Source organism: Contarinia nasturtii, unplaced genomic scaffold, assembly GCF_009176525.2.
Source record: "Contarinia nasturtii isolate CC-2019 unplaced genomic scaffold, AAFC_CNas_1.1 Cnas_scaffold_220, whole genome shotgun sequence".
In the NCBI taxonomy this organism is placed as follows: domain Eukaryota; kingdom Metazoa; phylum Arthropoda; class Insecta; order Diptera; family Cecidomyiidae; genus Contarinia; species Contarinia nasturtii.
Window position 1 is genome coordinate 2,518,645 of NW_022197577.1, and position 23,154 is coordinate 2,541,798.

The 23,154-nt window shown below is 34.1% G+C and overlaps 3 protein-coding genes across 7 annotated transcripts in view; 1 reads left to right on the top strand and 2 right to left on the bottom strand.

The window, feature by feature from the left end:
- The first annotated feature begins 552 nt into the window (after window positions 1–552).
- Window positions 553–2,893, top strand: LOC116337027 (ras-related protein Rab-9B). The gene is made up of 5 exons (XM_031761306.1): window positions 553–1,168; window positions 1,246–1,381; window positions 1,545–1,561; window positions 1,650–1,828; window positions 2,435–2,893. Exons 1-5 carry the CDS (start codon window positions 1,111–1,113, stop codon window positions 2,729–2,731), a joined length of 687 nt encoding a protein of 228 aa, XP_031617166.1. The 5' UTR covers window positions 553–1,110; the 3' UTR covers window positions 2,732–2,893.
- Window positions 2,894–3,661: 768 nt separating this feature from the next.
- On the bottom strand, window positions 3,662–5,864 carry LOC116337026 (uncharacterized protein DDB_G0271670-like). Its single transcript, XM_031761305.1, has 5 exons — window positions 5,803–5,864; window positions 5,327–5,702; window positions 4,889–5,230; window positions 4,376–4,732; window positions 3,662–4,318 (listed from the first exon to the last, which is right to left on the bottom strand). The coding sequence occupies exons 1-5, from the start codon at window positions 5,860–5,862 to the stop codon at window positions 3,816–3,818; spliced, it is 1,638 nt and encodes a 545-aa protein (XP_031617165.1). The 5' UTR covers window positions 5,863–5,864; the 3' UTR covers window positions 3,662–3,815.
- A 3,595-nt stretch (window positions 5,865–9,459) lies between these two features.
- Window positions 9,460–23,154, bottom strand: part of LOC116337194 (nephrin-like) — a 279,498-nt gene continuing 265,803 nt past the window's right edge. For 2 of the 5 annotated variants that reach the window (XM_031761577.1, XM_031761576.1), the window contains exons 16-21: window positions 22,980–23,121; window positions 22,709–22,893; window positions 22,353–22,585; window positions 20,363–20,483; window positions 20,044–20,099; window positions 15,353–16,993 (exon numbers count right to left, since the gene is read on the bottom strand). In XM_031761577.1, the coding sequence (XP_031617437.1) occupies window positions 16,673–16,993; window positions 20,044–20,099; window positions 20,363–20,483; window positions 22,353–22,585; window positions 22,709–22,893; window positions 22,980–23,121 (1,058 nt within the window). In that variant the 3' untranslated portion in view covers window positions 15,353–16,672. Of the gene's footprint in view, window positions 13,705–15,352; window positions 16,994–20,043; window positions 20,100–20,362; window positions 20,484–22,352; window positions 22,586–22,708; window positions 22,894–22,979; window positions 23,122–23,154 lie in introns of those variants that run through there. The other 3 variants (XR_004200788.1, XR_004200789.1, XM_031761579.1) reach the window with 3 other exon arrangements.

Below are 23,154 nucleotides of genomic sequence, written 5' to 3' on the forward strand. Positions count from 1 at the left end.
TTACTTGACACATTCGCTCCATTCTCTCTCTCTCTCTTCATGTATGCGGCGTTGTGAGAGTGTGTGAGTGCGTATGTGTTTGGCGCGCGTATGTATTCATTGGTTCGGTATACAAGTTTTGTTTAAACCATTCGTTGATCCATTGAAACAATCGAACGGTTTCTATGCAACTTGCTTGATTTGTTTGTATGAACTATACACCGATGTATTTGACATTTCGACCGTCGATTGCAACAATGTTTTCTTTTTGCATTTCAGTGGTTGGCAGTTTTGTGCATCAATTTCATTTCAACATTATTATTTCTAATTTAAACATTTTTTTTCTAATTTTAAAATAAAAAATAGCACTTTTGATCAAACATTTTTTCCCGATGATTTAAAAAGACAGAAATGTAAACAAAAGTGGCGTCTATTCATAATTTGATTGATACAATGTTAATCAACGAAGTATCATTTAAACGGCTTAATTTTTATGTAACGTCCTCTGGTGGTGATTTTCCAGCACATGTGACTCTGTTACTTCAAATGTCAATGACATTTCTTTGCAATAACATTTGCACACCACTATTTTTCTTCAACAGATAAATAAATAAATATCAGTGAATCGGAAATTTTTCAATCGAAGAAGAGAAAATATAAAAAAAAAATTCCATGTTTGTCAATCAACATCCATCGAAAGTCTTCGGAGGCCTTCAAGTGTAGAAACGAAAAAAAAAAACATTATGTGTATTTATTGTCACTGTATGCTCTTCAGTCAATTCAATTTCGTGTGCGATGATAATTTGCAATCAATGTGAATTGAATTGTGTATATATATAATTTTTTTTATTCAATTAACAATTCAAAACCGAGCGAAATAGCTGAATTGTGTGTTTTATAATAGTATTGAAAGGGTATCGAAAGTGAAATCGTCAACTGTGAATTAGCGTCTATTGTATGCGTTTCGTATGATTGATTAAATTGAAAGAGTATATAAAAAAGCGCATTTGTAATCGTTATCTTGACTCGACAACATTCATTTTACATCTAAATGACATTCGCTTCAGATATAGGCTCGAATAACAACGCTCTCAACTAACTCGGTGAATTTGTAACTTATTTTAAAAAAAAATGACATCGCCGATGCGACCGAAAAATAAAAATATACTGCTGAAGGTGGTCATATTAGGTATGTAACTGCGCATATATAGATTGAAAAATTCATCGCACAAATAATTAATGGAATTGATCGTTGCAATGTTTCAGGTGATGGTGGAGTCGGAAAAAGCTGTCTTATGAATCGATTTATGTCGAATCAGTTTGATGAAAACAGTTTTCATACAATTGGCGTTGAGTTTCTAAACAAGGATATCGAAATCGACAACGATAAATACACACTTCAGTAAGATAAACTATCTAATTGACACTTTTGTGATTGGATTATCATTGTTTGTGGAAAATAATACGATTTTTTTAAAAAAAAATCCAATTATATGCTTCTGCATACTTTTTTTTTGTTTTGAGCTTATTTATTAATAAACACTTTTGATTTTAATTGATTTTAGGTGCTGGGATACTGCAGGTAATGTGTTAATTCATAAATTAATCGATGAACCACTCAAGAAGTAGTTAAATGCACGGAAATGATTAAAATGTTCGTTATTACACAGGCCAGGAAAGGTTCAAAGCACTTCGCACTCCTTTTTATCGGGGATCCGACATTTGCCTGCTTACTTACGCGGTTAATGACCGAGACAGCTTTAAAGGATTAAAACATTGGCGAGAGGAATTTATAAAGTATGCTGATGTTGATGGTGATAGTTTCCCGTTCATTGTAGTGGGTAACAAAGTAAGTGGATTTTCATAGAATATTCAATCAGTGATTCCGAGTGAACTAGTGTATGACGCATTTTGGAGTAATGAAGCATTCACCGTAAAACTTCATCAATGATTTATTTATTCGCATCAGATAAGGTGAAATTCATACAACGAACGTTGGATCAACTCCATTTCTTGATCTTCTCTACTAAATCAACATTTTAAATGATTTATTTTGGTCACAAATATGCTAATTCTCAATTATTTATCACTTAGTTTTGGCAAACAATCAATGAAATGTCACTTTTATTTTTGTTGAGTACCGGTTCCCGACAACCAAAACACGACACACATGCCGACGAACAAAACATAACAAATAATTTCATCATTTCTCAGTATTATTTCGCGTGTATACACGCATGATTCATATGAAAACAATACAAACAAAAGCGATGCAATAACATTGAAAACAACATAGTAGTCTTAGAAGAGATAGATAATATTGTTGTTCTGAGCAAAAAAAAATTCGATTTCTTTGTTTATAATTTTTTTGAAGCTGTTTTTGACTTTGACATTTAAAGGGTCGATTGGTGTCTTGAATCGAATGCTAATGCAATTTTTTTTCGTCTTAATGCAGAATGATGTTTCGGCGAGTGAACGTGAAATAGGTCCCGACGAGGTGCTTGCTTGGTGCCAAGAATTTCATGTAGTCAGTTTCATTGAAACATCAGCAAAAACATCGGAGAATGTGTCAGCCGCATTCATAATGGCCGTTCGCGAATGGAAAAAATGCGAACGAAACACCGACCTAACAGACGGCGGCGATGCAATTGATTTGACCCGAACGGTTCAATTGGATTCAAGGAGTAAATCATCATGTTGTTCGGGCAATAGAAATTCACAATTGCGACAAACACATGAAGTACTACAGTAGACGGAAAGAGCGGCAACAAAATATTCGATATTTTATTTTTGGAGATTGAAACAATCGAGTCAAAGTCCGTGCACTCATGCCGAATGTCAATGTCAGCACGTTTTTTAGTAAATATTTTATTAGTGTCACACACACCACACATACACACTCACACACAAAAAACAAACAACAGAAAAACACCAACAGCAATAAAAGAACAACGTAATATGGCAAACGAAAGCAATGCAAGAAACATGTATACTGTGATTTCTTTGAAGAGACAGAAAAGAAAAAAAAATTGTTACCGTTTTGTTTATTGAATGTTATTATATTTTATTTGACGCGATCTAATGGCCTAGTTCATAGTCGAGCCTATCTATATTTTTTTTTCTCGAGAATATGACAGAAATTGAAAAAGATTTTAGTACTTTAAATTCAATTCTTTATTAATTACACATGGATTATCATTGGATTTTATTTTATTTTTCGTATTTCACTGTTGTACATCAAATATCGAATTGTTTCTTTTTTTTAACATTCGATGTATCATATTGTATAAATAAATGTTCAGTCTTAATTAATGAAATTGGATAAGCTAACCGATTCCGCCATATTATCCTGATTGATTGTGATTGTGATTGTAATTTTGTGGCGCATCATTTTCGGATCGAATTCGGTCACAATTTGATACTTGTAGATAGAGACATTCCATATTAAATTTAATACCAAAGGAACAAAACCCTTGATTGCGATTGAAATGTGATTGAAATTTCTGGGTTTTTATCATGCTTGCCTAAATATAAGACGAAACTTTTTAAAGGTTTTCAAAGTATATTGTTGATTAGCTAAATTTATTATTTGTTCTTGGATTCTTTGCGAAAACGCGGGAATTTTTTTAATTCATGTTAATTGTATTTATTTGTTATTTTAAATCATACAAAATTATTTACCATAAAGACACTCTAAATGTAATCTCACTAAAACTAGTTTTGTTTTTTTTTTTCGTTCTCAATCTACTCAAGTAAGACACAAAAAAACTTACAGCTAAAAATAGAAAAATTGAAAGAAAATTGTAAGAAAAATGAAGGTATGTAATGTTGAATGCTTAGCATGCGACATATTGAGGTGCTGGCTGGCTTTGAGCTTGTTGATACTGAGGTTGTTGGGGTTGAGCTTGTTGGTACTGATTATAATTGTTGTAAGTATATTGAAGAAGTGATTCGATCTCTGGATCGTTGCTATACTGTGGACATGGTTGAGCCGGTGGTGCTGCGGGAGCCGATTCTGGAGCTGACACATAGTAATAGCTCGGTGCACTTTGTGGAGCGCTTGGATAGCTATAGCTATAGCTTGGTACACTTTGGGGAGCGCTTGGTGCACTTTGTTGTTGTTGACCGGGTGGGCATGGAACGGCTGGAGCCGATGCGGGGGCTGACACATAGTAATAGCTTGGCGCACTTTGTTGTGGAGCATAGTTATAGCTGGGAGCACTTTGTTGATAGTAGGTCGGTTGAACGGCATTTGGATTGTATGCTGGCTGTGCATTGTTTGGGTAATAAACTGAATTTTGATTTGGATCTGGTTGTGCATATAAGTAGGTATATGTTCCTGAAAAGATAGTTATATATGAAATGTGTTAAAGAGTAAAGTAACCAAAAATAATACCAGGATCACAATTGGGATTTTGTGGTGCAGAATTTTGTGGATTTTGTTGTGCCGGATCTTGTTGTGCCGGGTTTTGTGAACCAACCGGTGCTGTTTGATTTCCACAATCATCTTGCTGTGCGCCACCAACATTTGGATTTTGAGTGGTCGTTGTTGTTTGAGAATCTCCACAATTCCATTGGTCATTGGCATTGCCAACAGTAGCTGGAGCTGTCGTTGTTGTTTGAGAATCTCCACAATTCGATTGGTCATTGGCATTGCCAACAGTAGGAGCTGAAGTTGTCGTTGTTGTTGTTGTACTCCAACAACTTGGTGTTTGAGTATCGCCCACAAGTTCGTCATCTTCGTCCTTCAAATCTGTAACGATCATAAAATTTTAGTGTTTGTTCAAAATAGTTAATAGTTTGAAATTTTGAAATAGCTTATCTCCTTTTTATGTTATCTATAGTCGTATGATTTATATAAATTATGATTAGATTCAATTAAAAAATTAGATCTGAAACAGATTCATACCTGTAACGGTTGATGATTGTACAGTCGTTGTCGTTGGTTGCTCTGTCGTAGTTGTTTGTTCCTCAGTTGTGCTAGTAGAAGAAGTTGTTGTTGGTTCCTCGGTCGTACTCGTCGAAGAATTGGTTGTTGGTTCCTCAGTCGTGCTAGTTGAAGAAGTTGTTGTTTGTTCCTCATTTGTACTCGTCGAAGAAGTTGTTGTCGGTTGCTCAGTCGTGCTTGTCGATGTACTTGCTTCCTCGGTGGTAGACTGAGTCGTTGTGCTTGTTGTCGTTGGTTCTTCTGTGGTGCTCGTCGATGAACTCGAAGAAGAAGGTTGTTGTGTTGTTGTTGTTGTCGTTGAATCTGTAAAATCAGAGTCATCATCATCTTTTTCAGTTGTAACGACATCATTCCATGATGAGTCGTTAGTTTGAGAGAGATATGCATCGTCATCATCACCTGTACTACTTGCTGCCGATGTTGTTGTGCTATCTGATGTTGTTGATGCTGGTGTTGTTGTTGTGTCACTATTACCTGATGTAGTCGTTGTGTCATCATCTTTTTTTGTAGTACTGGCATTGGTTGAAGAGTCCGTTGTGATGTCACTATTACCTGAAGATTTTGTTGTAGTTTCACCTGATGTTGTGGTGTCCGAACTTTTAGTTGTAGTTTCATCAGATTTAGTTGTGCTAGAATCGGATGATGCGGGGTCTGAACTTTTTGTTGTTTCTGTCGATTCCGAAGTGGATTCACTCGTTGAACTGGCATCCCCTGTCGTTGTTGTTGTTTCGGTATCATCAGCGTCACGCCGGTGTCGATTAAATGCAAATGTTTCCTTGAAAAAAAAAAAACAATAATCGATATTAGTTAGTATTAAAAATTTGATTCGATAAAAAAACCTGCTGTGAAAAAAGTCCGATTTATTCAAAACTTACCGCTGTCAAGTGAAGAGCGACTAGCGAAAGTGCAATGACAAATAACTGGAACTTCTTCATGATGCTTGTGAAACTGGAATAATGATTGTTCCGTTGCACCATTAGTTTATATAGTAAAATTTCGTTCGCGCCAAATATTGTTATTGAACAATGCAACATTGCATTTGAAGTGAGTAATTTTTTTCTGTTTATCGTTCATTATTTACAAAACATCAAACGGTAAAAACGTGAACAAATCATATTTCATATTAAAATTATTTATGTTTTTTTTGTGTCGCACGAGGCAATGTATTATCATGTCATGTACACTTGATTAAGTTGAAAGAAGAGATCAGATTAAAATTGCCCAGTCGCTTCACATCAACTCAATTGACTTATTACATAGTATTGCAAAACGTGCGCTCGCTTTAGTGTAAACAAAGTGAAATGTGCGATTTGATATTGTTTTTTATTTACACTTCATAAATCCAAAGTTCATTGTCGTTTTTGTGACAGTCTTGTTCACATTACATAATAATAACTAATGAAATGGTTACCTAGCGACTAAGTAGTATGTATGCCGATTACTTAGATCGAATTTGACTGGCATGCATATTGGAAGTAGAAGAAGAGAGGTCGCCGAACAATACAATTCAAGCAATAAGTCATGATAATGGCATTTTCCTTGGTTCAGATAATATAACTTATTCCATGATAATATATACGAAACTTTCGAATTCGAAATACCACAGAACAATGACGAAAACTTTTGGCATTCAAAACACATCTCAAATGAATGAAAGCTCCTTGAAAATTCGATTTTAACTAAACTACCAAAATGTAGGCGAACATTTGAACAAGCATTTGTGTTTCATTTGTAGGATCGAAGTGAAATCAATTGGGCGACAACTTGAATCTTGAATTATTGAACGGTTCAATTGATTTGTGTTTGTAAAACGTTTTCGATTGATATTATTGAATTGGTGCATAAACTAGGGCAGCCACTTTCATTCCAACACAAAATCGAATCATCTTTCGTCGGTCGATGATGCTGAACATTGTTCACATCGAGATAAACATGTTTGAGAGTCATTTTAACACTGTTGCCCATCAAAATACATGATACAAGCACTCAATTTTGTGCGACAAAATGCAAACATTCTATATTTGAACACAAAGTCGCAAGCAATCATTTCTAATTAGTGATTTATGTTCAGATGCAATGCAATAAAAGTCAATAAATGTGAGTGACAGAGATAAGAGTGGCCAGATACAGTTCGTATCTTGCTGAAAAATCGCCAAAAGCGAAAAAATATAAAAGATGAGAATTAACAACATCATGTTTTTGTCCATGTTCAAAAATATAACTAGTCACTTATCGTGGGCACTACACTACATTTTATTATTATTATCACAATTTATTTATATTTGATGAACAAAGATGGTTTTTGGTCATAAAAATGATAGGCTGCGCTCTCTCATTCCCTTCACCTTCTCTTCGTGTGGTATCAAATGTGAGATGCGATGGAAATTGTGATTTTAGCAAATTTTCGTCAATTGTCGGACGCTTGTGCTGCAAACAATGAACGCATCATCATGAAATGTAACATCGAGTCATAATCACACTGTGTGAATGTGTGCATAAAAAGAATTTATACGCACCAGCCATTTTCGATAAAACCGAAATTTATTTCCATTGCTTTTTATCCCATTCGAAGTTATGATGGTGCACATTCATGCGATTGTGTGATGCCTCGCTCAGAAACCGTGTGGCCAACATTGAGATGGAAAACACTTTACTTGATTTTACATTTATCACACAATGACAAATAAAAACCAGTTGTACACATATACAAAATCGGATAAATCCAGTCCATTTGGCTGTCGGTTTTTACACTCTCTGTCATCTCTAACATTCAATTCGCATGGCAACATAATAAAACTGAAACATAAAATAAGATCCTTTTGGATTAAAATACCGTATGGCATTGCAAGAGACAAACAATATCAAATTGACGAATTGTGTCAACGCTGTATCCACCATGAAGATGAGATGAGAAGAAGGAGAAAAAGATATTCGCTCTCATACTTCGAGATTTGTATCTCATTTTGCTGATTGCATTTTAGTTAATTCGTTTCTTTTGTTTGCATTTCCACACATACACAGTGCCTGACTTCTGTTACCAACGCCGAAAATTCATGAGCGAAACACATGTATTGTTGTATAGTAGTGTTTGCGCAGTTTTGCAGTTGTCATTTGATTGAGTGTTTTGCCATTAAAATGATTGACTCACCAAAATCCATGACAATATGGAGTAGATTTGTATATTTTTCTTCTTCTAGCATTGTCCGTCATAAAATAGGAAGTTTTTCACATGATTTATGTACAAAAATAAATCAGAATTAATAAATAAAATTGACTGTCAATAAACAAGCAGAATTATTACCTGTAAACATACATCATTTTCACCGAGATTCCAGTTCGACGACATTCATCACGGAAAAAAATCATACACTGTACATAAATAATGTGTGCGATTCGGACCCCCATTTTTTTATTGCATTTATTCTGAAAGACTACAAAGATGTATACACGTATAAATACGGATAGCAGAAGAAAGGCGAATAAGCAGATGATACAACATAAAGAGAACCATAAATAAAATATCAATTGGAATTGGTTGAGGTCATAAATGCCATTTCCATCGCATCGCATTAAAACAATAGAATATATATAGAATACATGTATTGAACTCACCTGCCATGACACGCACAATCGCAAAAGTTCACAGCCAAAGAGCAACAGCTGACAATATTGACTGTATACGCACCAAAATACTGAATTGATTACTGATTTGGGGCATTTATGAGCATGAAATTCTAAGAATGAAATGCCAAGAATCAAGAGCACTAAAGAGGGGAAAAATATGCTCACTTGTGTAGTAATCAAGACCATCTTTTACCACATCGAAATTCATATTTACTAATCGAAACGTATTAATTTCCAAATGATTGAGTTAAACGATAAGTCTAAGATAAATATTGACTGGATTTGTTGTTCGCCTCATCGTTCGCCAATGTGAGATGATTTAGATGATTTCCCATCGGCCGCAAAAAAATTCCATCGAAATAATTAAATCGAGAATATATCGGAAGCGATACGGCGTTTTGATTTAATTAACTGCTATCATAATGAACGTCAAATCACCATGAACACAAAAACGTGCTCATTTTTGCTAAATAGATTTGATTGGAGCTTGGATTTTGTTCGTTTCCTCTTTTATTTCGGAGAGATTCTTTTTTTTGTTTTTCTATTAAGTTTAAGACATTGCTAAATCATCTAATTATCTCACGTTTCATAATTTTATCAGTCATCTCAAGCTCACGCAATTTTTGCGGTTGGTAATAATCAAATTCATTTCCCAAATGTTTCTCAAAACAAATTCAAACAATCAAACAAAAAATCGCTTAAAATTAGACGCGTTCATTTCAATAAAACGTTTATATAATAATAAGAGGAAGTGATGAAAAAGTAATGTTTACCTTGTTGTCTGTGACTTTTTCCATAATAACTTTTTTATTGATCGTTTTTTTTTTTTGCTTCGCCCGGTAAAACAACAAAAGGTGAATAATCCGCTAAATAAACAAAAATGCATGCCGCAATGAATTTGACCGTAATTTTTGTTTTATATGGAATTTTATTTGCATCTGCCGTTGCATCTGTTTGTATGTAATGTTCACAATGGCTGTGTTTTTCTTCTTATAATTAAAATTGATGCTAGAGTGTATTTGATTGGGTTTTCGGGCGCTCTGACACTGTGATCATCAATGGTTGCTAATATGATAATATGTGTTTCGGCCCATTTTCACCGTCACGTTGATAATAATACATTTAATAGTACAATAAATCTATATAATAGCTGGAATTTGTTTGTCTCAATAATTTGTGTTTTTCTTTTTTTTTTAATGTTGTCGATTCTTCAAACAATTAAGAAACGTCCATTTTCCATGATAATAATAGTAGTCGATAAATAGTTGATTTTAAAATACAAATTTCAATCTCTATCAATTTTGGTTGTTGTTGTTGTTGTTTTACGTTTTAATTACATGAAAAGTGGATATGATTTTTTTATTTGTAAATTTTATTTGGTTGTTGATTTTTCACTCATTCTGCATCACAATGCATCAGTTTTCATATCGCCAAGAGGATATTGGGTTGTTTTTTATCGTCGCATTGTGAATGCGATTCGTTATTGGTGATTTCGTATTTATTTTCAATAATAGTCTTATAATAAACAATCAATCATTGGCAGTTTAACAACATATTCATATATCATTTTGGGTTTGAATCACCATCAAAGGAGAGAGGAAAAAATATCGGTCATAAATCATTCACAAAAACATAGAACTCTGTGTCTATTGGAATCACATTCATAAATATATATGTGTGTATCGATCGCATGTCCATTTGCGCAATGTACAATTTTCTACGATCTATTGTCATCTATGCCAATAAAATTGTGAACCACTCGATTCTCCCTCGCAAATCTATGATATGGCTCACTCCCAATAAGTCTAACGTTAGCTAAATTGTATTTTTACACGTTTATTAAAACTTAATTTGAGTTGATATTATTACGAACTAAGCTTTCTTCGTACCCCGCACACGCACAAAATTCTTTCTTTCTTATATTGACAAAAACGGTTCACTTAATTTAAATATTTACAAATGTACTTGAAACGGAATTTTTTTTTTCTCTCTTCTTAATATCTAGCTTAGTTACTATGGTAAAATAAAAATTCATTCGTTTTGATAGTTCTTGTTTTGTATATATCTTGAATTATTTAACACTAACAACAATTCGAAGGGAAAAAATTCAATTTCAAATATTATTTCTGCTTTTTTTCTTTAAAATGATTTCAGCTTTTTTCTTCTTCTTTTAATTCGTTTTTTTTATCATTTAGTTCTGTATGTGAGTGTAATTTGGGTTCTCAAAATTTCATGACCATTTGTTTTTTTTTTTTTAATAATTTATTTATCGAAAGATTGATATATGAATCGATATGGCTTATTTTTCCGGTTTTTGATATGAATGTGTTGAGTCGGTTCTCGTGACAATATGTGAATTTTACGAATGTTTTTGTTTATCATTGTGCGTGTCTGTATTTTTTTGGCTCTTGATAATTTATTTATTTCTCTTTTTTTGTGTTTACTCCTACAAAACGTTTGCTTTGCAGTAGCTAATCTAGCTACGCATAAGAAACCATTTGTTTTCTTATTGTTTTTCTTCATCAATCCCCTTCCGCTCCCCGTACAAGTTTCGAATGAAAATGCGTTCATCATTCGGCTGCTGCAATGGTTCGGTACAATGTTTGTTTACATGTGTTGTATGTGATTATCACAAATTCACTTGACATTCTCTATTGCGTTTTCTTGGCTAAAAGCTGTGTGTGTGTGCATGCAATGTTTGTTTACTTAGAGATGTTGTAGCAAACATACGATGACAATGACAAATGAACGAATTGTCTCAACTTTTTCCATTGATTTTTTTCTTGTATTGCTCTGTATTTATTTTAGTATTTTCTGGTAAAATTCTTCATTCTATAGAGTGTGTATGTGTGTGTGGGCATGTAGTGTGTAAAGTTTTCCATGAATTTACAGTTTTTGTATTTGTTGCTGTTTTTTTTGTCAGCAATTTCGGGATGAATAGCGTCGTGATGAACTCTTCGTTCAAAGAATAAAATAAGTAAGTGTTGTGCATTGAAACTTGGTCAACAGCTACTACATACTTTTTGTCAATTAGTTTTCTTGTTTCGGAAAGCGTCGAAATGCATTTCAAGTTTGGTCGAAATCCTTACAATGCAGCACCCAATAAATTCCTATTTAATATGATAAAGTTCGTCTGTTAATTGCTGACACATAAATCCAGGATGAGAGAAAGAATTTTGTGTGCACTCTCTCTCTCTCTCACACACACACTTACACACTCACATTCTGTTGCAATTGCGAAAATAAAGTGCACAATTCAATTATACCGAAGCGTTTCGCAGCCGCTTCAGCATTGAATGCAACTTTTGCCATACTTGGACACGACAATATGCAATGCCATGCAATGGAATATTGAATTTTGTATGCAGTGAGAGAATTATGACCGTAGCGGTTGGCCAAAACGAACATTTCTGATATATTGAGTTTGAACTACACTGGGAAATATTCTTACCATCGACTTCACCCGACATAAATGCGATCAAGTTAAAATTACCGGATGCAAACGAAAGAGTGTCGATAGCTTCATATATATGTATATATGGAGTCATCTCCATTTGGATAATTTGTGTGCAATTTTCGCATTCACTTTTCGAATTCGAAAATTATTATAGCAAATAAACCAAACAGACGAATTGAGAGATAAACTGAACTGACTATATAAGTTTTTAGAACAACTCTCTTCACTTTGCATAATTTGCCTCACTTTCGATCGGCATGATTTCATATAGCAGTTGTTATACAATGTTGTTCATATGTATTGAAATCGGATTTTGATATTTTGAATAGACGCAATTCGGTGTTATTTATTAAGTAGTTCAATGTAAGTGTGATTCAATAACCATCGGCCCCTCAAAGGTGATTACTGTTGAGTCAACATGAACATTTGAATTGACATGGCTACAACATTGGTTGTGGTTTTGTTTACGAAACATGTCGATATTCATGAAAATCTGAACCAAAATTCCTTTGAACAAATCGGCCGCTCGTCGTCAGCGTCTTCTCTAATACACTTTCGAGACAAGATCGGCTCATTGGCACTTGGAATAAATCGGTTTTGAGCAATAAATTACCGTTCCGGAAAAAGAGCTATCCAAACTTTTTTCGGTGTGTATACATTTTTATTTGGAGAAATAAAGTAATACATCATATCTCCGCAAATGTTTTCTTCTCTCTCTCTCTCTCTCTCTCTCTCTCTCTATCTTTCTCTCTTACGAAAAATGAACTTTGTTTCCATTCGAAAAAGGAAAGCACAATTCATTCCAAGCGATGTCAGTCAACTGAAGCGGTGCGAGAACTTTAAATCCATTTTAAGTTGAAAGATATGTATCCATTTTTCGACCGAATTTCGTTCGGGTTGAATGTACGTTTATAATGACTTTTCACCGATTACGTCACAATTTTGCACATAAGAAATATTACCGTGGATTTTGCAATTTGATTTCGTTTTGTTTGGGAATGTTGAAGCTAAATGTGGTTTTTTCTCATATATGTACGCGATATCGCTGCCATTTTCAAAAATAAAATAAAAATAGAATGGAAATAATGATGGTTCATCTTGTCGATGTGGAAAAAAAGAGATGTATCCTTTGATTTTGAAATGGTCGTCATTACGGTGTTATCTTGTCGAAAAATTCAAACATGTTTATATAAATACCACAATGAAAATAATTCGTTAGTATGCTTTGCTGAGCTCAAATCCGTGCTTTGGATCCGAAGTAAATAATAATAATAAATGATTTTATTTTTGGGGGTTTTATAAAATAAACCAACGTTGGCTATTTAAAATATTCAAAATCTCATTCGTTTGAATGCGCTCCGCCAAAAACACGCTCGCAAAAGCGGTTCACGTTTCCCTTTTGTTGGCCATTTATGGCGCTTTAGATGAATACCCCAGATATGAAATTCATTGTGTGTTGTGATTACGACAGTTGTGCTTCTATCAATTCTTCCCAAGTCTATTGTTGTCTTGCCGCGCTTCATTGAGTGTCTTGCATTTAGTTCAAATCTTTGCTCCATTCCATTTGTTCACGAATTTATCTCGATTTCTCCTTGCACCTCTGTACAAATGCGATACTCTCACCGCGCCGCAAACCCGTTGAGCGCGTTCAGTGCGTTCCAATTTCACTAATTCACATTAAAATTCTGGATGTGCTCTGCAACACATAAAAAGTGGATAACAGTAATTATAATATTTGCATCTTTAGCATCTCTCGATCGAATAACACGAAATGCCACACATACAAACAGACACACACACACCAGTTGTAAAACGGTATAATTTTAATAATGTACAATTTTCGATTTATTTTATATTAAGCGAGATAGATAAATTATAACGATATGTTAAGTGAGCACAGCAATTTGCAGTATTTTGTCGGTGATGGTGTGTATGTGTATGTGTTTGGTACACAATTAATATTTGCAATATGAGATCCGGGGTTTGTCGCTGCTAAATTATGGCGGTGCACGGAAATGTTCGTTTCCATTTCCAAGCCAAATTCAAATTGCAATGTCACTGGTTGCCAACGGTATTTGTGGAATTGATTGTATCTCACATGGAAATGTAATTCGTAATTTTTGGTTAAAATCCGTCGAAAAATGAGGGAAAAAAAGTTCATTTGTTGTTTTTGGCACGACTTGAGAAATCATTACATAGTCAATTCAATTAAAATTCAAATGCTCAAATATCCCAGGAATGACTTTATGAATATACCTCGATATTTTAATGGTAAATGTAGAAATTCATATGAAGATGGCATGCATCAATGGTATTTTCTCTATAATAGCTCCATTGATGCACAACAATAGTCATTCACGCAAATGATAATATGTGAATGAATAGCAATTATACAAATTATACAGAGAAAATTGTTATTTCTCGAATTTACTTTGATTTCATAATTGGCGAGAATCGCTCATGGTTTTGAATTTTGTAATTTGAAAGCGAATAACGAAAATGTTTGAAATGCTCGTTGAACACTATATCAAACTACAATTATAATTGGAATTTGCAACATTTACATGTTCAAAGCTTCTTCTTTCATTCGTATCTGTCACTTTGATTGAATTAAATCGTTCATAAAATATGTAATTCATAGCACTTTACACGGCGCACACACCAATATTCGAGATCATTAAAAACTATGAATTCTTGAAAATGTTGGAGAACAGTTGCTCGAAATGTTCTGTGTGCCAAATTTGCAAAACCATTTTCTTCTCATCGAAACGGCTAAAGTTCATTGATTCCAATGGGAATTGGCAGCGTCAGAGGCACCTCTCTCTCTCTCTCATACACATTTTTATTCACCGCGAATAGCACGAACAATTTTCATATTAAAAATAATTTTCGCTCTCATAAATTTTCATCGTTTTCAATTTTTCCGTTCGTTTTAGCCCTATCACATGCACATGGTGTTTTTGGTTTATTTAAAATGCCCAGCGGATAAAAATTGCTAGCAATATTACATGTTTTTTTTCCTCTCCCGATTCTATCTCACTTTTTTTGCGTTTTCTAACATGTGAACGGGAGAAAAAATTGTATATAAATGGTATTCTACATTGAAATCGAGTTTGATGCGATCCATTTTATAAATCGCATAAAAATGAACGAAATATTTTCGCTCATCGGTTATATAATTTCAAACGAGAAATGAACACATAAAATCGATATGTGAGCAGGTCTGGCTCTCTCTTTCATTTCAAATAGTTGAATATTGATTGAATTTTGGTTTTTGAAATGGCTTTAAAAACAAACAAACACAAAAAATAACCGCTTTGTTTATGGATTCAATTGAAAACTTTATCATTGAAATTGATAAGCTGTTTCACAATTCAATTTCTCAAAAGCTCTTCAAGCAATTGCCTTACATTTCGAAATTTCTTGCTATGAATATAAATAGACCATGATTTTTTTTGTTTTAGTGATTCGCCTTCAATGGGGAATCAATTAAATTGATTTTATAGCGTTTTTGGTTCAAAAGTGGTAATAGATTATAGATCTTCATGGGTGAGAAAAATAATGAGGAACAGGTGGGCGATTCTTTATGATATTTTTGAACAGGAAAAATTTATCGGAAATAATCATAGGTGTTTGAGCAATGTGACCTTTGACGGTGCTTTTTGATAGCTTCATACATTTTGATTTGAGAATTTGAACACCAAAACACCTAGGAAAAAAGGGGTTTTCATTCTACTCGAATAAAAATTGATTGAGGGGGGCAGGAGCGATTTCGGTACAAAAAAAACTCTAGAAAATCGAAAGAATAATCACAGAGGGTGTAATTTGAAATTCATCGCTTCGGGGAGGGAAGTGTTTTGTACCCTCTGCTCAGATTCTATGGCAGCTTTTGAGTAACGTGTGATATTTTTACAAAAAAAAATCTTAAAAATTTTACAAGCACACACACTCATGACATAAAAAACAGCAAATCACGATTCTTTTTATTTTATGCGACAATCTTACCTATTCAGTTTGCGTGTAACCACACATCGCATTCCTTTTACGATCAATACGTTGAAAATGTTCTATTTGTACCTTCAACTCCAATGTAATCATTACGTGGGAGAAGTACATGTGTGAAAATGGCATTTAAATTTAAATTTTTCACATCAAAAAGAAGAATGACGAATTTTAAAATTTATAGAGCAACGATTGGGATCGTTTCTATCAAATCGAACCGAACCATGCCAAAAATATATCGCATGTTTTTAAATGTATCGCTTTTTTTCTTCTCTTTTCTCGCTTCACCATTTGCAATTTGAGTTCGTTCTTTGTTGTTTTTCTTCAGTTTTCCAGTAAAATAGTTCGTTTCAACGATTTTACATACTTTTTGTGTCCTGTTTTTTTGTGCACTATATTATTAATGCTATCAGTTTTTGTTTGTTCTCTCTTCGCTTTCAAGTACATTTCTATATCGAAACATTTCAAATGTTAAACTTACAACTCTATAGGCATATTTTATAGTAGTATTATTATATACAAACAAACGACTACAAACCTTTATCGCTCTCGCTCTCTTTCTCTCACACAATTTGTAACACATAGATGTATATATATAGTTTCTGTTTTGTTTCATCTGGATTCACAGTTGGCAGCGCAGTAACTTGGGCGCATTGAGTGATTTATACACAACTTTCGGGCACACGTGTTGCCATTAACATATTTTTAATAGCGTGAACATTAATATCTAAATCGATTGATGTTGCATTCGCTGAAGCTGCTGCTGCTGTTGTTGTCGTAGTCGGTAGTCCCATTGCGACTGCAGTGACCATTGCTGTCGATGTTGGTTTTATTGTTCCAGTTGTTGTTGTGCTGCTGCAACTGTTATTACTATTCGTAAAGTATGAACCTAGTATTAAATCTTGGGATGGAACATTTGTTGTTACAGATTTTAGCAGTAAATTTTTCGGGCGATTTTCATGACCAGAATATTTAATGTCATACTATATATGGGGTAGAATACATGTACAGCATCAGCAGCGGCAAGAAAATGGAAAAAAGAAGAAGAATAAGAAAGAGAAAAGGTAAAAAGAGAGAAAATCAATGGTTTTTTTAAAATTGTTTGAATGCAGTGAAATGGTTATCAGATGAAAATAAAATGCCCAATTTCACATTTTCGCAAAACCGAAACAGAAAACACCCGTTCGCACCAGTATCAATGCTGTGAACAACATTCATCGACGAAGAATTGGTGTACTTCTCGCCTAATTCAAACGGTTTTTCGGGTCACTCAGCTGAAATTATTTCGCTTTTCCGTTGTATCTCTTTCACAACTTTGACCCGTTTTTTTTATTGCATGTACATGTATATGCAATGAGGCGAATTGCTTAGTCAAGGTTTTTCGCTTGAATGCAAAATGTGATGACGTATAATCTCATCCGGAAAATATGAACGACATAATATCGAATCAACAACGAGAGAAAGCTTAAAACAGCGGAAAAACTTATTATTTACAGGTATTCATTTTGGAAGCGAGCACAATTTGTCAACCAATATAGAAGAGAGAGTGGAACAAAAAATACAGTCGGTAAAATGTCGTTGCCGAATGTTGTAAGCAGCATCGTATGTCAAATTAAATTTGTATCAAGTTCGAGCAACAAATATTAGCTACACAATACACGAACTTGTGTTCGCCGTTCGATCCGCATGCACAGTGATATATTCCAGTTTTTTTTCGCCGACTATCATAATTCTTGGCTGGCATTCTCTTTTTCTCATTCTCGCTTGCTCTCGATTTACGCACTCAATTGTACACTCTGCTCAAGAGTATTTAAAATGTGCCGCAGTGTTGTTTGCGAACGAACGAAAGAACCATGGAGAAAAAATTGAATTTGAAAAGGTTAAAAATGGTTGACTGCGGAATGATTAAATGGGTTCCAGCGTCTGAATATGTCTTTCTTTGTCTCGGTGGAAGCGTTTTGATATTGCTTTTTTATTCGGTATGATACTTGAGTGTTGGCGCGTACATGGGCGATTATATTGTTTCTTGTGTGTATGTCGTCGTCGCCACCACCACATGAATTGTTGTTGTTCATCGCATTTTTTTGTTGTTCATTTTCAAAAGTATCAAAAATATGATTAACTCCTTTCGTTGTCAAGGTCTGAATTTTTCAATTTATCGGCACTTATGCAAGAATACGAAAAACTTTTTTTATCGCTGATATTTGTCAGTTGAAATTATAAAACGTTATATACATATCGTAAAGCATTGCTCGACAGAAAAAGTGCAAAGAGTTTATTAGTTGAAAATAAGCTTTCCACTTATTTCGTCTATGTATAAATGTGTGTAGGTGACTTTTTACACAAGCTTTTGTGCGGTTTTATTATTGCACGTGAGCATGCACATGATATTACATGAAACAGAAGAGCGAGAAAAAAAGTGCCCGCTCACCTGGTAAATACCGCTGTTGCCGCTGGCGAATTGCTTTCAATTCAAGTGTGTTTCTCTATCACTTTCTCTCATATAATTCGTGAAAATAAAGTATGCGAACGAAAAAAAATGAAACAGAAAATTACTGGTGAAATGCACCGTAAAATATCCACGATATAAAAAAACACCGTTGAACACTCAAGAAGGGATGAAGTGTCATAAAAAATCTCGTTACTAATCAATCTCCAGGGAAATTTTGCATTGGACTTTTTTTACAGGTTTTCTTTTCAAATTTATCGCACCTATTATACCGTTCACTGGCACTTTTACCATTTGCATTATTCTATTTTTCATTTTGGTAAGCGGATTTTGTAGGTGTACTTTTTTTCCCGCTCATTTTCGTCGTCGCTTGGCATATTTTTCTCTTTTTTTGTTGTTTGTTTGAAAAGGTGCATGACAGACAGTACAATTGCCAGAGTATACTGCATCAGAACAATAAAAAACGATGAAAAGCCAAAGAAGAACAATAACCAAACAAAAATCGTATGTACAAAGTTGTTTTAGCATTTTGTGAATTGCTTTCGGCCAGTTGGCATTACCATTTTTTTACATATGTAATGCCACAGTATTCTTCAGGCTGTTTTCCACTTTCTTCAATGTTCAGCGATAATTACATCAAAAACTTTATCTTTTCAACGAGAAATTTTTTTTCCAGCCACCCACCTTTCATTTCTACGATTATATAATATAATAATGCGTTGACGAAATCTGACGTTTGATATCATATCTCGTAATGTTGCTTCGCAAATCATAACAAAAAACGTCTACACACTTTTTAAAACATTTTTTGGAATTACCAAAGAAGAATAAAAAAAATAAAGAATTTGGTCGGCGTAACACTTGAATTTTCGCTATTTTGCACCTTTTCAAAATAATTTCGTTCAACGAGTTTCGGCTTTGTCTAGCCGTGGAAATGTTTTGTAGCAAGCGTCAAAATGTGATCTTCAAATTCCATGCGAATCACGTGTACTTTCGATGTGATTTTATGTGCTGTGCCAGCTTAAACACTGTTTTCAAACACTCAATGATGTGATTGTTTCGGAAAAAATCCGATCGAATCAATGGACATTACATGTTAATCGGATTATTGAGTGGAAAAAACAAGACCTTGAATTGAAAATTTTGAATTTGAACTTTTATTCTCGCCGTTTTTTTTCTCATATGCATCATCTATTCGACGAAATTATTTTATTGAAAACATTTGACAAAAAAAGTGTATTCAAACAAAGGTATAAAATCCACTTTTATATTGCATTTCAATATAAATCGAAGCTCTTTTACGTTTGACTTTTACATAGGGCATTGCGTTTGATTTGTAAAAAAAGGGGGAAAAACGCATTCCATTTAAATCGGAATCAACATCAGAAATCGCATCAAATTGATTTGAGCGAAATCGAAAAAATGCCAACACGAAGTGGTGCGTACAAAAAGCTTAAAAGTTTTTAGTTTTTTTTTTTTTAATTTAAAAAGTTTCAACTTTTTGTTTTTTCATCGATTCACTTTAATATTCTGTTCCGACTTTTATTCTGTAAAACCAAAAAAAGAAAATGAATTTGTACTTACATATGGTTCGTCCGACCATTCTGTTTTGTAATTACTAAGTGATATATCGTTGGTGGCTGGAAGATACAACACCGAAAAATCGTGAATAAATAAAATAAAAAAATGTTTCCGTTAGAGATAAATCATTTACAAATTTCAAATGTACAACCGGATAGATACACAGAGAAAAAAAAGTTACGAATGTAAAATTGTTTTTTTTTTTTTGTTTATTCAATTCGAAAAACTTGATGAAAAAGTGCAAATTTTTATTTACATACTAAATGTTGAATATACGTTAAAAAGTTCATAATATACATAAAAATTGAAGAAATAAACTTACAAAATTGTGCCGGAATGACGTCTGGATCACGTTCATCTTCGAGTAATTCGGTTGCAGCCTTAATGTCCTTGTTGCCACTATTATTATATTGCCATCGTGGGCTGGATTTTGAGTACTTCTGCTTTTATGTGAAAATATTAAAAGAAAATGCAAAAAACATTACAGTTATGTCATCGAATGGAAAAATGGATGAATGTGTAGCGTTTGGAAAAACGAGGAAGGAAAATCATCCAGTTAACATGAATTTACGAGCATAATTTGTGACAAACATTAAAAAAAAGTGCCAGGGTACCTGCACACATGAAACCGATAATATTTTTTTTGTTCACTGTTCTTTTGTTTATTTTTTTTTATTTCTCGAAGTCATAATTTTGCGCTGAAACTTTTTTTTTAATTAATTTTTACAACAAGGCAAAGTCATAAAATAGTTGTGATTTAGTACTCTCAGTGCTAAATGGATGAACGGCATAAAAGCGAAATGGGACGAAATTGCTAAAAATGTTAACATCGAATGCAGAGCGAGTGAGCGAGAGAGAGAATATTTATATAAAAACTTGCTGGCTCTAGTTATTTTGCTGCTTTGTTATTTTCGGAGAGCTTATCGGCGCGATGCATGATTGCTAGAAGTGGCATCGGACGTTAACATAAATGATGAAAAAAAAATACATATACACACAACATAAGAAGTGCATTGTTTTTGTTTGCAATGTAGCGGGAGCGCTAATGCGACATTTTTCTTTCTCTTTCTCCTTCACTGATGCACACGCCATATTTGTTTAGTTGACTCTCTTTTCTCTTCGCCAGTAAATCCGTACGTATTTGAATTAACCTATCCCCCGAAGCACCAAGTTGATGCATTTGACGAATATTATAATAGAAATAATGCATAATGTGACATAATAACGTTTAAGCGACTATAATTTTATATGAATATTGTGATTGTTACTTAAGGTGAAGGAGAGAGGCGGGCGCAAAAAAAAAAAGACGAAGGCGTAATGAACAACGTCAACAAATTCTCTTCAATGTTGTAAACTTTAATCGAGTATACTGTTGTTTACATTGCACACACACTGTCGGTCGGTTGATGGCGCTCCCGTATTACTCTTGTTTTGTAATCGTGTATGTGTGCTGGTGCTGCTTTTTTTAATATTGTTTTCGTACTTTTGGCGAAAAGCATAAAAGTGGAATCGTTGGTAGACGCAAATTATTATTGAAGCAGTAGCAGACAAAGAAGAAACTCTCGTTACATCGACTGAATGTGGCAGTTTCAGTGTTTTATGCGTTTTAATATCGAAAACAAACAGAATTTCACTCCAGAAAGACACATACATATATACTTATTGAGGGTGTGTGTGTTTGTGTGAAAGAGTGCGATGAAGAAAGAGCGCTTGCAAATAAATATATCCGTTTATAAAATATGAATATGATGGTTTGAGGCACTTATTACAATCATTATTATCGCAAAACTGCTACCGTAAATGGTTGAGCTACTAAAATTCAAGCAAAATTGTGTACATACGATGCATATCGTACCGGCGACTAAACTGTGTATGTCGGTATGGTGTGTTAAAGTTTCGAATAAAAAAATGATGAAAAAAAACAAAAGCTTAAACTCAAACTCAAGCTCAAACTCTTGGGCACGATGACGCGAAGCAGAGATTGTTTTATACATCGTACACAAAAATCAAACAACGCTTCAAAATAAAACAAGTTCAGTGCGTTTTTGCTGCCAACGGACCGAATGCACAACGAAAGAGCCACTCTGTATGCAAGTATAAATAATCGTTATTTGGTTAAAAAAGCACGTGAAACACAACTATGCCCGAACAAAAGGTGAACTGCGCTGGTGTGTGTGCTTGCGTAGATGGAACCCAAATATATAGCAAAACTATCGTTCTAACATTGGATAGTACGGAATTATTATCAAAAGTGAATACAATAGTCAAAAAGTTGACGCTCTCTATGCTTAAAAAAACATACAAACACAAACCTTTGTTATCGTATCCGTGTGATTGGCATTGTTGGTTGTTCCATTCGTATTACCGACAACACTTGTACACAGTAAACTGCTCGATTGCTTGGAGCTATCTGTGACATCGTCGGGTTTGTGTTGCTGTGACCGCTTCCATAAAATGCGAACAACACAGTACGACATCAGACATAAGATTGTCAATAAAATACCAAAGAATATCGGTGACAGTTGCATTGCACCATTTTCCACAGCTGCAAAAAAAAATTGTATGAAAAGATTATTATTTAATGAGCATTTGGATGCCATTGATAATAACTCTTGTCACAAATAAGTGTCTGCGGCAATTATATCATTATTTAAAATCTAACACTTACAGTTTGGATGATGGTCTCGATCGCCAATCAACAAATCCTTGAGTATAACCTTTGGACTTCGACCTTTTTGATTCAATGCATAGATAACCACTCGAAATGAACGATCTTCAACGCTATCGAACGAATGCAATGCTTCCAATGATTCAACCAAAAAGTATGGCTCCTCCGAATTGGTAAGGTTAAATCTGTAATTTAAAAAAAAAACCAGATAAATATCAATCATCACTTTCAACGTCAAATGTGCGCTGTAAAAAGCGTCTGTAAAACGTACCGTACGCGTCCCGTTTGCGTTGAAACCAATTCCAGCACAAAATACTGCGGCAAACCTCCATCATAGCCAGCAATGCAATGAATTTCAACGGAAATCTGCGTTTGGTTGCTATAGGTGCAGTTGCGTACAGCCGAAGGAAGACCTATTTTAAATGTACAAGCAGACAAACGAGATA